Here is a 17,190-nt window from a genome sequence, read left to right as displayed (position 1 = left end):
AAGATAGGCAATATTATAATAACAGAGTGGGCTCATGGAAAAATATTCGGTTATCATGTTTAAAATGCATAAAACAGCCCTGCCAGCCTATTTAACATTACTGGAGCTCCACAACTACTGACTGATTTGAACTAGTTTTCTGCCACCGGTTTGCTGAGAGGGAAAGCAGGCAGTGGACCAAACCACTGTCAGGCAAGGGAGGGGGGACTCAAAAAAAATTACTTTAACTTAAAACGCACTTTAATTGCCCTGTTAGCGTTTGTATTGTTTTACTATTTATTATTTTAAATATATATCATTATATTATTTGACGGTTTTTAAGGGAGGGGACACCCCTCAGATAGGGGGGGACCCGACCCCCCGTCCCCCCCGTGATTTCCGCCTATGTTTTGGATGCCAACCGCCATAAAACCTCAAAGAAGAAGAAGAAGAAGAAGAAGAAATAGAGAATCGAGATAACTTTATTAACGTGTTGGTGTTAAATTGAAGAAGATTGTACAAGAAGAAAGTTGTAACCGCTTATTGTTCTCCGGCCAGAGGGACAGGAAAACACTACAACTGCAGAAAACAGGGTTACATTTCTTTCATTTAAAGGAGGAAAGTGAAAGTATTTTTCAGCTCAACAGTTTAATCTGCTACCAGTGTAGCGCGCGGCAGAAGCCCCCAGACAGACTAACAGGACGAACATGGTCGTGCAAATCCTCATCTGTGGATTCCGCGGGGAGCAGAAGGTCATCAACCTGTGCGACACTAAGGAGCAGATTAAGAGCATCACAGGGCGGCAGCTGAAGGAGAAGATAATACAGCAGACCGATTTCTCTGGTAAACTTTTTGAATATTAGCCTACATGTGACATTTGAAATCGCCACCTAACACTTAGAGGTTATAATGCGTAGCTAAATCATTCAGTCCCCGGTGTTGTTGGCCTGTCCCCGTCTGGAGCTGTCCCCATACATGTCCCCTTTTTTAACTGTGTGTTAATCATAGACTGTATGGGGTGTTTACAGACCTGAAATCTTTATTAGTAAAGGTAGCCTATGTCTTTGTGATACTTTAATGTTTCTTTTAACGGAATAATCACAGTTGTGGCCAAATTAGTGTTTGCAGTTTATAGCATAACCAGGCCTGACATTTACATGATTATAGTGAGCCTATAATAAACATGACTTACTGGTGAGTTATATATAAAGACCTGTTCTCTTTTGCAATTATCCTCTACATTATTTGACTGTGTACCAGCTAATCCAGTCCATTTTACCTCTTAAAATACCTTTAAATGCAACCCATGTAATGCAGTTTTCCACTTGCCAGAAAGGGATTACATCTTATTACGTATTTACTGAAAGGTAGATTCTGCCTCAAAATGACTTGATTTCATTATATTTGACATAAATTATCTTTGTCAGATTATAAGATTATGAAATTGTCCCCATTTCTATATATAATAACATATTTTTTATGACATACTGACCACCAAACCAAAAATGTCCCAGTATACGTTCCAGATATCTTATCAACCAACGTCCGACTGATCTTCTGTAATAAAATATTGGATGACGACTCTCTGCTGTCTGAATATGGAATCCAACACACATCAGTCATTTACATGATGAGATCCTACCCAGGGGGAGGGACGTATCCCGGGAAGGGAGATGGTGGAATGGGTGACAAAGACGGCAAAAACCGAAGTATGGAAAAGCTCTCTTTTTTTTAAAACCTACTCTGTATACATTTCCTACTGGGACACATTATAATAACACAAGTTGCACTTCAGCTGCTCCCAAGTGCCCCCAAGAGTTAGCTCAAGTCCACTCTGGTGTTATGGACTAGAAGAGTGTGAAAAATTGTAATCTGAAAAGTAAATAATTAAAGTTGTCAAAAAATGTAGTGGAGTAAAAGTATAATATTTGTCTCTGAGATGTAGTAGGCCTATAAAGTTGCCATTAAAATAGTATCTTGTACTGAAGTGCAGCACTCGAGTAAATATATTATGTACACAACACCACTGCTGATGATATGCGCTGACTGAGAAGCTGCCAGTAGAAGTTGTGTTATTATTGAGACACAATTATAAAATTGTGTAAAAAAGATGTTTGTGTTGCGTGTGAAAACATTAATTGTTTGACATCACTTATTTTAGTATTCATGGTAAACATACAACTGTACCAGTTTGTCTGTTAAAAAAAAAATTATATATATAACTGCTCCTACTAGTATGATCTCTTGCTGTATTTGATGCTGTGTTGATGCCTGTATGTTGTTTCTCAAATAAGTTGCTTTGGATAAATGCGTCTGCCAAATGAGTAAATGTAAATGTAATACCCTTTGCTCTGTTTGCAGTTAGTAGACTTGCCAGGCCTCAGTATTAAACTGAACCATTTTCTGTGGGCTCATGGCATATCAGACTCAGAAAGACCTAAATAAATGTCATTATGTTTGTAGGTCAAATGTTTTATTGTTTTAGTCCTTAAATTTAAATATATATTTTATTAAATATAATTTTTGTGAATTTGTTGGATATTAAACCACTTTTCTGGTGCAAGACACTTCAGTGTCATCGTTGTTCAGTGTTATTTTGGGACTGACCTAGAGAAGGGCCTGCCAAATTGACTATCAGTTTATCCATGAAAGGTTACTGTGATGGCAATTAAAAGTTTTTTAATAAATAGCTCAGGCGAATACTTGTGCGCAGTGCATTCAATTGGACCAATCAGAATCAAGGTTTTCAAATCGACGACCCAATCACACAGCGTGAAAGTCCGTTTCACGAAAGTTAATGTGTTAACTGTTGTTGAGGGGGAAGCTGTTTTGGCCAGAAGTAATTTTGTTTCTCAGGTTTCCTTTGTTTTACTTTACTGACAAGAGCTAAAGAGGCGTGCCTGGCAAGGACAAGCAGGAGAGGACAGACTGTGAGACTGTCTTTCTTTATTATTATTATTATTGTTAGCAACTTTAGACTGCCTTATAAACAGTGTTGGGAGTAACGTGTTACAAAAGTAACGCAATTAACGTTACAGTAATGCACTGCTTTTTGCTGTAAGGCAGTTTTTGACGTTGCTAAAATTTCGATAATATACAATCTCAGTAACCTGTTGCTGGAATTTGATGCATGAGATTTTAACAAGGCAGGCCTGTGAATGTGTTTGTATGAGCCCTCAATTCTGCTTTTGCACTGTTAAAATTACCAGTGAGGTCTTTAACAGAGTAATCAATGCAACTAATATGTTGCTGTCTGTGTGCTAAAGGTCCACATTTTTAAAGTCTACCTTAATACTCACATGTCCATGTTTACAGGAAGTTATTGGTCACTGTCATCATTATTCCTGCCCATATAGTCTGTAAAGACACCACAATTGTCATTTTTGTATAAATTCATTCTAAAGTTTAGCTGATAATGTCACGAGGCCCCAGCTGTGAGCTTGGTGTGAGTGTTGTGGATGTTATATGTCTGGAGTGTGTTGTGAGCGTGTTGTGTTTTTGTCTGTCTCTGCTTGGCTCTCTCTCTCTCTCTAGTCTGGGAGCTGGGGGCGCGTCTGCTGCGGGCTCTGCTCTCACCCGAGGCTCCGTGTTCCGTAATCAGCCACGGCTTAAGAGGGAGACTCAAATATCCAGTCCCCGCCGGATTGTTGAATATTCACTCGTACGTAGTGTCAGCCCCAGCCACCCCTGAAATCTCTTTTTTGTCTTTCGAAGAATTGTTTTGCATCGGTCTAACCTGTGTCTCTCTCTGCCTCAGAAAACCTCCGTCGAGCCTCAGCAAGCAGTCAGCCAGAAAACTCTCTGTTCCGCCGGCAGCCTGGTCTTTCCCCTGTTCCCAGTCCGCCAGCAGCCACCTTGTGCTTCCCTCAGCACAGGAGCAGGAAGGGAGCCTCTTCCTCGACCCCCCGACCCCCCTGCTCAACCTCTATTGAATAAACTGTGCACAGTGTTTCCCACACATAGGCTTTACTTGGGCGGGCCGCCCAGGTAGATTAACAGCCACCCAAGTAAATTTGGCGACCCATTTTAAAATTGTTCTTGATTGCAGCGCAGCGCATATTCGCTCCGCACATCCTCTCTCTCGGTCAGTCTCGCTCTCTCGCAAACACAGACAACAGACCCGTCTGTGAATTGAATGGTTGGTATCATTAACACCGCTGCATAAATCTGTCAAACACAACGCTGTCAATGTCGGAGACCCATCTTCAAAACAGTTATTAGCAAGCATGTAAGGCGCCTAGCTAAGGAGAGCTAAGTTAACTTTGCGAAACAGCTGTCAAAGTTAGCACGCTATATAACTGGTAGTCAACAGGTGTATTCGAGATAACTGGCTGACTTTCGCCGACTTGATAGATAGGAGAATAAAAACAGCACTGTCAGACACAATCTACCTCCGGTAGACTGTGTGAGCTTTACTGTGAGTTTATAACAATGTTCAGGCCTTGCTTCCACAAGGTCTAGTGACGTTTTGCAGTGCAGGTGTGCTGAATTCTGCATGCCTGTCGTGAATTTGCATACACCTCTCTCTGTTATACTGAGAAGAGGTGGATGCAAATTTCGGCAGGTAGCCTACAAAATCTGTTTTGCCAAATAATGCAATTCACTTCTTAAGGTCCTTTTAGGACACGTTGCTGTTTGAACGCGGTTAACGCCACATGTTTTTGCTGAATCTCAAGAAATAGTACTTTTACTAAGTGTAATAATATATTAACGATTCTTAACGTTCATAAAATATATACTGATCATTTATCACTATCGATGAACCCCACAAAGAATAGTATAGCGTTTAAAAGCAGAACTTTAATGCATTTTCATACAATTGTCGGCAGGCATGCAAAATTCGACACCTGTGACAGTCGAGTGAGAATTGTTTTAAGACGCGCTTGAAATAATGTTTTTGTGTACTGCAATGCCTGACCACATGATATAATAGCATGTGATGTTATGTAAAATAGACTACTGCTCTTTGTATGGTCATAGATTCTGTAATAAATTGTAAATAATTTTTTAAAAGTTGAACCTACCCTTTGCCAACTTTAACCAACTTAATGCTAAACCCAGAGTTGAAATTTCCTGCCTTAGCTCAAGAAAATTAAATAAATAATAATAATAAAGATTTGCTATAAGAATAGAATTACAGTGTTTATAATGATACGTAAATGAAGAACTAAACTAGGTGGAAGTACTGGCCTAACTGAATATTTATTACATCTCATTTGCAACTGCATTTCTTTTCTTTTGGAGCATCCTGGGATCGTTGCCTCACTCAGAGGGCTTAGAGGCCCCGAAAACCTCAAAGGACCAGCTGGACCCTCACAAGCTCGATGTGCTCATAGGTATGTCTGGCTCCTGCACACGATCGCTGTTCTTGCTCTCACTACATGTCAGCGGGGTCAGACTAAATAAACAAATATTCTTGTGAAACAATAATTTTATTTAAAATATTGTTATGCATTAAGTAATTGGCTACTTTTGTAATTAACAAATTGACTGCTGTGTTAATGTGGAATGACATGTAGACAGCACAGTTGTTAAGCAAATCTGAATGTTTGTGTTATTTGTTGTACCTGTTTAATAACATTTTATCATGTACAGCTCCTTTTTGCTTGAATGCACAGTAGTGTTTATTTAATGTTTTTGATCATGTTTTAATGGAAGAACTGAGCATTAACTGGGAGGGGTCCCTTGTGGAAAACCATTTCACCTGAACCTAAACGGTTAGCATTATCAGAACAGTTAGACATGATGTCATATTGTGTTTCAGCAACAAAATAAAAAATCTGACAATGGTTGTTAGTTAATTAGAGGTAATATTGCTTTGATATAGACAAAACATTTCGTTTTCCCTTCCACAGATGCTGTGTGATAAAGCAGTTTCCAAATCCCACACTGTCTGCAGTCACAGAAAATGCAACGAGTCCTACTCAAAGATAACTGACCCTCCACTCCAAGGATAAGGATTGTGACATTTTTCAGTTTCAGCGCTTGGACTGCCATACCAACGAGCCTGGCTCTTTGGCGTTAGCGTCAAAGTCACATGTTTGGTACCCTGTAGAGCTGTGTTTGAATCTGGGCAGGCTGACTGCTCTCGCCTTTGGCCACATATGATGTCAGAAGTGGGATGGCTTGCCATGAGGTTATCTGAGCCGGGCCCAGAGTCCGAACTATATGAGGGACCCCCATGGGTAACATTAATGATGGGATGTGTATAGTGTTCTTTTCAGTAATACTGATCATATGTCATCATTTTACTGATTTTATTTTATTTGAAGGTGTTTTGGTCAAGATGTGATACATGCTGCTGGACCTTTTAATGTACAGGAATTTATTTTTGTAATGTAAACAAAATTAAAGTTTTTAGTTGTATGTGTGTGTTGTAAAATACTTTTTTATTTTTTTTACAGATTTTTAGGTATTTTTAATGCATTAATAATGCATTATTCTCACACTGAATGGTTTGGCTCTTGGAGTATAATTGTAATAAATTACTAATAAGCTGTGTAGTGCGTGGCGGGTCAGTTAAAACAGTATATTGAGATATTAATGTCTACTTTGCTGCAGGTCAGCTCTGGCATTCCCCTGTGAGATAGGATCAAGATTATTTGGGCGTCACATTTACACCCAGCAATCATTTCAGGCAACAGTACAGCATAAAGAAATTCAGCAACCAGTTTGTGACGAGCGATAGGTTTGCCTGTAGATGTTAAAAACTGTCTGTTTGCCCACAATCTCCCAAAATCATGAGTAACACCCCAAGAATAACGGATGTCTGTAAAAATGTTTACAGTTTTGCCTATTTACTTGCTTCTGTCAGTGCAACTAACTCTGACGATACCACAATTTTAGATATCTGTCGCCATTCATGTAATTAAAGAATTAAAGACTTGCCTCTCTGGATCAATAAAGTATTTCTGATTCTGATTCTAACCACTTCTTATCTCTAAAGATCAGAAAGCAAGATGTCCTTTAAATGTTTCTCCAATCATTAAAAAAAAACTTACAGAGTGTGACGGGATATCTCGGCTTATCTCGCAGCTCATCTGGAAAATCGTGCACATTATATTAAAAAAAAGTGTGGTTATGAATAATTATGAATCTGGTGGGCTCAACCCTTCTGGACTTCATTACACTAAACAATACTACTAATTAATTAGGCTTAACATTTTCTTAAAAACCTTGTCTCAATTTGGAATTTTATTCCCCACAATATTTTCTCTCTCTTTGTCAGTCTGAACTTTATTTTGAACTGTAATTACAATGTGGACAGATTCCCTGTAAAACTATCCACGTGCACATTCCTTCGGGCACAATAATGCCTTTTAGAGACCTCCACCTACTTCTGTCTCCCTTCCCTGTGTAGCTGAGTCACTAGTTGGTAAAAATCTGTTTTTCTCAACTTCCTAAAAATAATAAGAGCGTTTGTGCCTTGTTTCAGAAAGAAATTGTATCTATTCCACATGTTGTGTTTTATTGGAACCGTCTGTAAACGACATTGGCTGGAAAGATGTTTGGATGATTCCTCACAGATACCTGATAGTAAACAAGGTGAAGGAAGTGTCATAATTCATAGATATTACCCTGCTAACCATTACATAAATTTAAAATAACATCAATACAAACTGTTCTCTCTGTGAAGACCACCAAGAAACTGTTTTGTAACTCTTGGTATTGCTTACACACCAGAACATTTTGGCCAAACTTCAGCAGATACATCATTGACCATATTTATAAAGATTTTGCTTTAATTTGCAAGAATGTGGTATTTTGCTTTTATGGAAGTCAAAGTAAAGAAGTGTAAGTACTTCACAATAAATGTATTAATTCTGATGGCAAAATTACACATTCATAAATGTAATTCAGCAGTAAAAAACCTAACTTTTTTGCTCCATGAGGTTGTGCATGATGTCAATTTGATTTCTGGTTCCAACAACAAAAAGGCAGTTAAAATTGTAAAAGACAGGGACGTGCACAGGGGTGTTGCTCTGGTTGCCCGGGCAACTGCCCGTTTGCCTTTCCTGACTCAAGTTGCCCTTCCGACTCGCCCTTCCGAGAAAAAAAAATAAAATAAAAAAATAATCGCGATCGCAAAGCCTCATTCACTTCCATTCGGGCACCGAAAGTGAAAGTCAGTAGGGGAAGGGCAAACTCTGTTTAAGTGGCTGCACTGCTGCAGCGCTGCCTGCACGTCAGTCGATTCTGTTCCCTACCGGAATTCCTGTTTCCTTCCTTTATGCAATCATACTACAACAAATCATGCGTAGTTTTGCCCAGTTACCATACGTGATAGTACCAACAGAAGTGAATACGAGCTAGAAGCGCAACTGAATGTACGGGAAGCCAAAAGGTTAAAAAAGGATTGTATTTTTTTCCGAAATCTAAGCGTTTTTTTATTTAATATTTTATTAGAAGCGAGTTTTCCCCATCTGTCAATTCAATCTAGATTATTTATTTTCAAATAAAAAAAAAAAGGAAAAAAAAAATAATAATAATGATTAAAAAAACAATAAACAATAATATAAGGAACTCTTTTTCTCATATGTATTTTGGTGACATTTATATTGTTAATACATTTTGGATACTGTGTTTAGTGCCTTTTTTCAGGTCAGAGCAACTGCCCTTCAAAATTCCTGTGCACGTCCCTGGAAAAGATACGGTCCTCTACCCCTGGCAAAACTTTATATAATTTTATTTGAGTTTTATATATATTTGTATACTGTTATGTATATCTTTATATGTCACTTGTAAATTGTAGCTCTCTTTTTCAAATAAAGATGATAAATAACAAAAGAGCTGCAAGGGCCCGAAATGGTTTTAGGGACAGCACTTTGCGACATATTGTTACCTTGACGCCAAGTCATGTTATTACATTTTTAAAGAGTCACAGCGTTGTGGACTGCGGGTTATTCCCTCCGGCAAAGTCTGCGCTTGACTATTTGACAGTGGGACAGCCCAGAAGCCCTCACGGACTCGAAGTGTGGAGAACTGGATCCAGCCGGTGGCGTGTCTCGCTGTCAGTCTGCTGTTTACCACAGTGAACCTGGACACTGTGGACCATGTGCTGCTCCGGGGAAAGCTGACAGCGCGAGGGTGAGTGGTGTCGAGTCGAACTGAAGCTTTTCGTGCTGTGAACCGCGACATTGTTGTTCCAACGCGAGTCTCTCAGGCTGAACGATTTCAGTCAGTCACGGGTTATGAAACGGTTCATTTTTACAATAAACATTATCATAACCTCACTACTACCGCTACAGCAAAGACCTATCAAGCAACAGCTGGAAAAACAAAACAAACCCCGCAGAAATGTTCACTATAACATCAAGAACATGACAAGCAGTGCGCACGCGCATGTGAAGCCTGGATTTATGATTGGAGAGCCCGCGTGCACTGATGAAGTGCGCGTTCATGTCGTTCTTACCTACCAGTTCATTGCTGTGTGTATGTAATAATGAGTGAAGGAGTGAAGCTGAGGACCAGCACGTGTCTACGGGTGCGTGTGTAAAACGTTAGACCCTGATGCCCATAAGGTAGGACCATACAATCAATACATGTTAATGATTTGGCTTTATTGCAAACGATCATTCATCTAATACATAGGCTATGGACTGAAACGCAAGCTGATGGTTTTTAATGTCCGTCCTATATGGAAACGCAGAACAGAGACACACATAATGTCTTCGCGCCAATATGAAATCAGGTTTTTGAGCCATTGTTTGTTTCTGTAAGTTTTCATTTTTCTTTCAGTGCTTGTGTGTTTGAGACAGAGCTGTGAGCAAATTCCTGTAATTCCTGCAGCAGTGAAGTGAGTGGCACGAGGTTATGAACGGATCAGTGCTGTACTGCTTGTTGCTTTTTGCCTTATTTTCAGCTCAACTCACAAATTGAGCAAAATACTGCTCTACCAGCAGCACAATTATTCAGAATTATTGTCTGCTTTTATATACTACAGTATAGTAATATGACATAAGAACTGGCCACACAAATAATAGTAGGCTATATTTTTTATTTTATATATATATATTTTGCAGTAAAGCTTAACAGAGAGCAGCTGCAGGACAAATAAAACAAAGTATGTGTATGTAGAAAGCAGGAGGATCACTCACATCAAAGAGGAGGCACAGTTTTTAGGAAATCCTAAGAGGGAAACTCTTCCAGATATTCTGGTAATAGCAGATCACACAAAGTCCATAATGGCAGCATGTTGGCACAGAAGCTGAAGACTTTGTCAGAAGAGGAAATTCAGTAGCCTACTTTCAGCTGTTTGTGGTTCCTGCTGCAGCAACATTTCTTTGTGTGGTGAAAGAAGATGCATCATATGATCAGCTTGTTACTGTCAGCAACACAAACGGTGCTTCCGGTACTTATTCCCTTAAAAATAGTACTAACGTGATCGTGATCATAGTGCTGCTGTAGTGAAGAGATAAAAATGTGTTTTCCTCAAAGTTTCACTCATCACTAAAAAAACTTTTTTATTTTCTGTCACCTCTGCAGACTGTGTCTATGCACTGTAGCAGAAAAAGAAAAGGCGTTGTTGTCTTCTGCTATTGAACATGCATTTATTTATTCATAGCTGATCTATGAACACTTGTCGGCAGCCATTGTCAGAGTTCACCTCTCACCTACATCTTGTTCTCAATCGATGGCCAACTTGTTAAGCTGCCTAGTCAAACTTACCTGGCACATCCAGGTAATCTATTGGCCAGTGGGAAGTTAATCATTACAGCTATTAACACCCACAGACGGGCTCTGAGACCTGCTGTGCACTGTCGCTAAAAGAAAGTGCTATCAATTCCTTTCTCTTCTAATCTGCCCTCCTCACTCTGCTTTCACGCTGACCTGCATTCATTGTATTTTCGCAGATAAATCTCTGTTAGACATGACCGGCCTCAAGGCCAAAGCAGAAAGCCAGAGCGATGAAGCCGAGGGTCCGGATGGAGGCTGGGGCTGGGTGCTGGTCGGAGCCCTGTTCGTCAGCACGAGCCTCGTCTTCGGCCTGATGCGTAGCTTCGGGATCTTCTTTGTAGAGTTTGTCCGGTACTTTGATGAGAGTGCTCACGCCATCTCCTGGATCTCGTCCACAGGCCTTGCAGCACAGCAGTTCTTCAGTGAGTCACTGTGTTAAAGGCGGACGGGGCTGTTTGTTATTATGGCTTCAACTAATTTTTATCATTGATTAATCTGTTGACATAAAACAGACACGATCATGTATTACTCCTCTTATTAAATCTTTACTAAAGAGAAACAGACATTTTATGCAAGGGCTTTTCATTTATGAGACATTTTATAGGTTGTTTTTGAAAAAGGGGGGCTGCAACTCATTAACCCTTTAACTAGCAGCGGCGGGGTCACTCATTACAAACTCATGCTGTGCAGACAAACATTGTTGAAGTCCACAGAACATTATTTAAAACTTTAGTTAGTTTAGTTTGGGGGAAAGGTGTTGACATCTAGAAAATTAAATTTGATGAAATTGTGCAGCCAGTAAAAAGCATTATATAGCTTCAATGAGGTGCTGGAATAAGCTGATGCAGAATCTATATGTGTAGAATAAGATGTGTTTAACAACCTGAATGATACTTCTGGGGAAACAAAATTGTACGTACATGTACATTATGGGTTTAAAATGGAGATTTTGTGGTGATAGCATGTTCCTTTCTGGTTTGAGTAAAAAGAATAAAGCATAAGATAAAAAAACAAAGGTGTTTTCACAGCACACTGTAGTTGGCAGGTTGACTGCAGTGTGTGTGTGTGGGTGTGTGTGTGTGTGTGTGTGTGTGTGTGTGTGTGTGTGTGTGTGTGTGTGTGTTTGTTTGTTTTGCAGGTCCACTAGGTGCAGCACTATGTAATGCATACGATGCCCGGTTGGTGGTGATGACAGGAGGCTGTCTCGCTGGACTCGGCCTCATACTTGCCTCTCAGGCTACCTGTCTTGTTCACCTCTACCTCACTATGGGAGTTATTTCAGGTAACAGGTAGAACACATCACCTCTTTACTTTTAGATGCTTTGCAAAGCAGGGCATCTTTGTTTAGGGGAGAGCGGGGTAAGTTGAGCCAGTTTTTACTTGATGTGTCTTTAAAGTGAGGACACGACAGTAATGTCTCCAACTAAAACATGTCGATATATTTTAGGATGTGGTGCATCCCTGGGAATAATCAATTTAGATGTAAAGTAATATGTTTTCAAAATATGGCTTTCCAATAAAAAGTGGCTCAACTTACCCCATATGAGGGGATGAGTTGAGCCACATAGGGGTCGGGACATCAGTGTCATTTCATCGTGCAAACTCAAACGCCAGATCCCAACATTTAATTGCACTTTGATAGTGAAACATTGCAGCTTTGTCTCCTAGTTGTTTCATATTGATGTATCGCTTTAAAGTCATCCTGTTTATCGTCACGTCTCGTGCCACCTGATATATCAACTTCCCAGTTTTGTACCTCTACCACTGATCTGTCCAAACTGTCTTCCATTTATAGAAGCATGACATGATGGTTTCTGGTCTAAAATGCACAATGTCACATCATTTCGGTGATGCGTAAGAATGCAATGTAAAATTATAGCAAAATATCTGGCTCAACTTCCCCAGGGTCTTTTGGCTCAAATTACCCCATCCTGCCATTTTAATAAAATTCAGTCATCCCGCAGTTTAAGGGTAACGTCATGCTGACAGTATAGCCTCATACTGTAACTTCCTAAAGCACTAACACATGCGTAAGATTTTCTCATATCTGTCTGCAATTGTTCAGACACAAGAATCAGGACTCCTAGAACGTAAGAAAATCACTTTGAATGGCAAAAAAAAGTTTTCTGATCTTAAATGCGCTCATCACTTATTCTATGGACCTCCCTCCACCACAGGGTGAGTAAAATGGAGGACTCTTCAAAAATGTGTATTCACGTGACCAATTTTGTCTGTGGTTGCCGAGAAGCAAGGGGTGGCTGAACTTCCCCACAGGCTCAAATCACCCCAGTCTCCCCTACGTATATTACTGTTACCGTAGTTTATTGCAGGTGAATAAAGGGGCCTCTCACAGCTTCCCTCCCCTCTCCTCCAGGTTTGGGCTGGGGGCTGGTATTCACTCCCATGGTAGCTACAGTCTTGGCTAACTTCACTCGCCGGCGCACCCTGGCATTGGGACTGGCGTTCTCCAGCATCGGCCTCTCCTCCTTTGCTTTCAACCCGCTCTTCCAGCTGCTGGTGGAGATGTACACGTGGCGAGGGGCCCTTCTGATTCTGGGGGGCCTCAGCCTCAACATTGTGCCCTGCGGGGCTCTCATCTGTCCACGGCGAAGCTCTAAAGCACCAGCAAAGGTGGGACGAGCTGAGACGAGCTGGGACGAGCTGATGATAATACATCTTTCACACTAAAAAATGTTTTAGCAGACCACAGTATCATTCCTGAAATAATATGTTGTTCTGTACGAAGGGAAGCTGCACCATTTCCCACAGAGAATTTAACTAACCAAGTGCTGCTCATTGCTGACACAAACCAAAACCTAAAAATCCCACAGTCACATTACTATAGCCATGTGGTGTGTGAACCCAAGAAATAGTTCCTCTGAAACTTTAAAAAAAGGTCTATAAAGAATCATATCCCTTTTTAAAAAAGGCCTGCTAGATTCAAATACCTCACATAAAACCGCCTGTCATTAAGTTATTCATGCTCTGACTGTCTTTCTACTTTCAGACATGATATTATTCTCGTGTTTGGTAAAAAAAATATGACTTTACATTAACATACTATATAGAAGGTAATGTATGTTAACTTCAGCTGAAGCTCAGGATCTCCTTCATCTCCTCCGCTCAGGTGGATTCAGAGAGCAGGTCATCACGTGCTGGACTGCTGCACCGCATCTCTTCCCACCTGGAACTGTCACTGCTCTTCGAAAGGCCTTACATGACCTACACCGTGGCCATCACTCTTCTTAACGTCGGCTACTTCGTGCCATATTTCCACCTGGTGGCCCACAGCCGCCAAGCTGGCTTCTCGGAGTACCAAGCTGCTTTTGTCATGTCAGCCGCCGGTGCATCAGACATTTTTGGCCGCGTAGCGTCAGGCTGGTTCTCAGACCTGGGTCACTTTCGGACGATTCATTTACTGAGCGTGTGGATAACACTGGCAGGGGCGTTCATCATGCTGCTGCCTGTGAGTTCCTTGTCCGGCTCCTACTCTGCATTGATTGTGATCAGCCTCCTTTATGGCTTCTGCTCCGGGGCGCTGACCTCTCTGGTCTTTGCGGTGGTGCCCATGATTGTGGGTGTGGAGCGAGTGATGGGGGCCCTCGGGCTGCTGCAGCTCATTGAGAGCGGCGCGGGACTGCTTGGGACTCCTCTGTCAGGTACGAGCAGACTGGGATTTTGCTAGAGGGACTGAAGTGTTAGAGAGGGGTTAATGAGGTTGTGCATCCAGTACAACAAGTTAAGACAGGATTTATAAAACAGTACACAGAAAATAGTACAAAGTTTGCAGTTTCTTCTCCGAATATAGTTCTTGCACCTTGTTCCCTGTTATCTGTGACCTAAATAAGTCCATAAACAAACGAGTTGACACACTGAAGCTAAACGTAGTCAAACATTAGTTTGAGTAATCGGGTCAGCCAACCTTACCACACAGCTAAAAATTATAGCCAACATAGTTAAAGCAGAATGCCTTACAGGGTCTGAAATCCCAAATTACAAAAGATTTATTTGTAATTTGTCATGTAAATGTAATACAGTCTCACGTTAGATGTTGGACAGAGAGTCTGTGGTTTATAAAGACTAGCAGTTCTTTAACAGTTTTGCAAATGACTGATGTGTTTGCTTAACCATCAGCAGTTTTTCTTTTTCTACCTCATGAAAAGTCGATCTTGTGCTTTACATGTCATTTTCGTGACATAGATCATAAAGATCATAAATCTCGCTAACCTCGCTAGCATCAGAGCACTCCTGTTTCTTTTAAGTTACCAAATAAATCAAATATTCACAGACTTTGCCACAGGAGACATGTCGACGCTGATAACATTAAGGATGGCTCTGCTCCAGCAGCAGTTAATAGTGTTAATTACACCTGTGTTTGAACATGTGGCCTGTGAAAAAGTTATTTTCAGTTCCTCTGCACATTTTTCCCTCTCGGTCAACAACCCAGAAACATATTTCTCACTAGAGGTTCTTTTTCTTCTTCTTTTTAATTTAGTTAAACTGACCCTTTAAAAACTCCTAGCTTAGTCGTATCAATCAGCAGCCACGGTGATAAAACCTTAGAAGCTTCTCTGTTTGGATGTTTTAATTGCATAAACGCATGATTCTGCAACATCATCACTTCAGAGTAAAACCACCATTATGTAATCAGGCCTTTAGTAGCCTATACTGTACATTGCAACATGTGTTTCTCCCTTAGCATAACGAACATCACAGTTTCTTGTCAGTATTGTTTGCACACTTGTTCTTTGATTATCTCACTCTCAATTTGGGGATTACTTACACATCTCATGCTACATCTTATTGCTCTTTTGTTCATGTCTTCTGTGTTTTAGTATGAATATTCTTCTCTTTTCTCCTGTCTTCCATGTCCCAAGGGTTTCTAAAGGACGTCACAGGAAACTACACGGCTTCCTTCATGGTGGCAGGCAGTTTCGTCATTCTCTGTACTTTGACCATGGCCACTCTGCCTCACTTCTTCTCCTGCACAGACCCACCGTCTCCTCAAAGATGCTCTCTTGATGACAAAAATAAGGGTTCGCATTCAGAGTTGGAACAAATTAATAGTTTACCTTCTGACAAGAACCATAGAGGAGCTGAATGATCTGATCTGGTGAAATAACCGGGCTCAATATTCCGCAAGACTGTGGAAATGAAGGGTCCGAGAGCCTTGTTAATACTCGTCATGTGTGTGCTATATATACCTCAGAGACTCAGACCCAAAGTGAAGATATAAGCTTACTGTAACAACTCGGCCAAGATGAAGGGGCCGGTGAGTTCCTCACTCTGTTTACCATCGTAACCTCAGTTTAATGTCTAGGCCAGTTCCTTCTGCCTAAAAGGAAACTCAGACGTATGGTTGCTTTACATGCACAATATAGGAAATGTGAAGGAAAAGATTTTTTTTGTTTTTATTGTTATTATTGTCATCAAGTTTCTGTGGGAAAGTCTTACATTGTCTTGGTTGTTTATGTGAATTTTAAGTGTGAATCTGATTGTGGAGATGTAAGAATCACCAGCATATTTAAATTTTGCACGTACTTGTTTAATCCTTGACTTTTATTTTACTATTGGCCCCATATCTGATGCTGTTAGTGCATTGTGTGCTATTTGCACCATCATCTCCAAAAAGGTAGGTACTACAGCTACAGATGACAACTTTTGTTTTTTACACAGAGACCTAGCAAACAAGCAAAACTGCCTGCTGTGGTATGTCCAGTACTGTATGGTAATTAAAATGAAATAGAATATTTATTTTGCACACCATGTAAGGACAATACCAACTTAACAATACCTAGATTTTTTTAGGGCCCCTTTACAAGATAGGAGCCTCACTCAGGTAATGAAGCAGAACTTGTCATATGTACCTCAGCAGTGCTTTATTGGCAGATATTCCAAAACTTTAAAATAACAAATTATCGTTGTTCGTTAGACTACTGTTTACTTTGTGGATGCAGATTTACAAATGAAATAAACTAAATGTCTTAATGATTAGCAGCATCCCTCTGTGCTGCTAGCTGTTAACACTGATTCATCATCAACACTAATGTAGCGGCAGACACCAGCACTGCTTTCTGCACCTCTCCTTCAGCCTCAGGACTGTCACTTTCCATCAGATCACTATGTTGCTGGACAGGAATACTGTTATTTCTTACTTGCCTTTCCTGTTCATACAAGCATTAGCTCGCATGAGCACTTTGTACTTTTGTAAACCATAAACAAATCTGTAAATCAGTTGTTTGGCTGATTGAACACCAGGTTTGTAGGACGGAGTCAACACGATCACTGTGGTGGTTACTGGCAGCTACTGAATAGCAGAGCTCGCAAAATTGTTGAAAAAGTTTTTCTTAACTAGATTTTCCTTGCTGTCTGTGATTCAAAGCTTTAACACCCTAGTCTTAAACCTAATATGCAAACATCCAGGCTGCGACCTGACACTATTGTAGTTAAAATGAGATTGATATTTTGATATACTCCTCCTTGATTAAAAAGCATTTTATATTATTTACTTTTGGGGTTTTTTGTGTGTCTGCC

General features: G+C 40.4%; 2 protein-coding genes and 1 long non-coding RNA gene across 7 annotated transcripts; 2 read left to right on the top strand and 1 right to left on the bottom strand.

Annotated features, from left to right (window-relative positions):
- The first annotated feature begins 425 nt into the window (after positions 1-425).
- On the top strand, positions 426-5,093 carry LOC123980141. Of its 3 annotated transcripts, XM_046064392.1 has the most exons (5): positions 427-822; positions 1,494-1,688; positions 2,864-2,909; positions 3,514-3,640; positions 3,737-5,093. In XM_046064392.1, exons 1-5 carry the CDS (start codon positions 687-689, stop codon positions 3,968-3,970), a joined length of 738 nt encoding a protein of 245 aa, XP_045920348.1. In that variant the 5' UTR covers positions 427-686; the 3' UTR covers positions 3,971-5,093. The 3 variants fall into 3 exon arrangements, with proteins under 3 accessions (XP_045920350.1, XP_045920348.1, XP_045920349.1); XM_046064393.1 differs by lacking the exon at positions 2,864-2,909 and having other exon boundaries at positions 428-822; XM_046064394.1 differs by lacking the exons at positions 1,494-1,688; positions 2,864-2,909 and having other exon boundaries at positions 426-822.
- Positions 5,094-7,430: 2,337 nt separating this feature from the next.
- LOC123980155 lies at positions 7,431-9,283 on the bottom strand. Its single transcript, XR_006827388.1, has 2 exons — positions 8,822-9,283; positions 7,431-7,509 (listed from the first exon to the last, which is right to left on the bottom strand). It is a non-coding gene; the product is annotated as an uncharacterized LOC123980155 (long non-coding RNA).
- Positions 8,871-17,160, top strand: slc16a13 (solute carrier family 16 member 13). Of its 3 annotated transcripts, none has more exons than XM_046064369.1 (6): positions 8,871-9,066; positions 10,833-11,078; positions 11,795-11,938; positions 13,031-13,287; positions 13,784-14,315; positions 15,534-17,160. In XM_046064369.1, the coding sequence occupies exons 2-6, from the start codon at positions 10,850-10,852 to the stop codon at positions 15,758-15,760; spliced, it is 1,389 nt and encodes a 462-aa protein (XP_045920325.1). In that variant the 5' UTR covers positions 8,871-9,066; positions 10,833-10,849; the 3' UTR covers positions 15,761-17,160. The 3 variants fall into 3 exon arrangements, with proteins under 3 accessions (XP_045920325.1, XP_045920326.1, XP_045920327.1); XM_046064370.1 differs by lacking the exon at positions 8,871-9,066 and adding an exon at positions 9,441-9,500; XM_046064371.1 differs by lacking the exon at positions 8,871-9,066 and adding an exon at positions 9,717-9,775.
- Positions 17,161-17,190: the final 30 nt, after the last annotated feature.

The sequence above is a fragment of the Micropterus dolomieu genome, linkage group LG12, assembly GCF_021292245.1.
Source record: "Micropterus dolomieu isolate WLL.071019.BEF.003 ecotype Adirondacks linkage group LG12, ASM2129224v1, whole genome shotgun sequence".
Lineage (NCBI taxonomy): Eukaryota > Metazoa > Chordata > Actinopteri > Centrarchiformes > Centrarchidae > Micropterus > Micropterus dolomieu.
The sequence above is the reverse complement of the archived record's forward strand: the minus strand, read 5'-3'. Positions and strand labels throughout refer to the sequence as shown.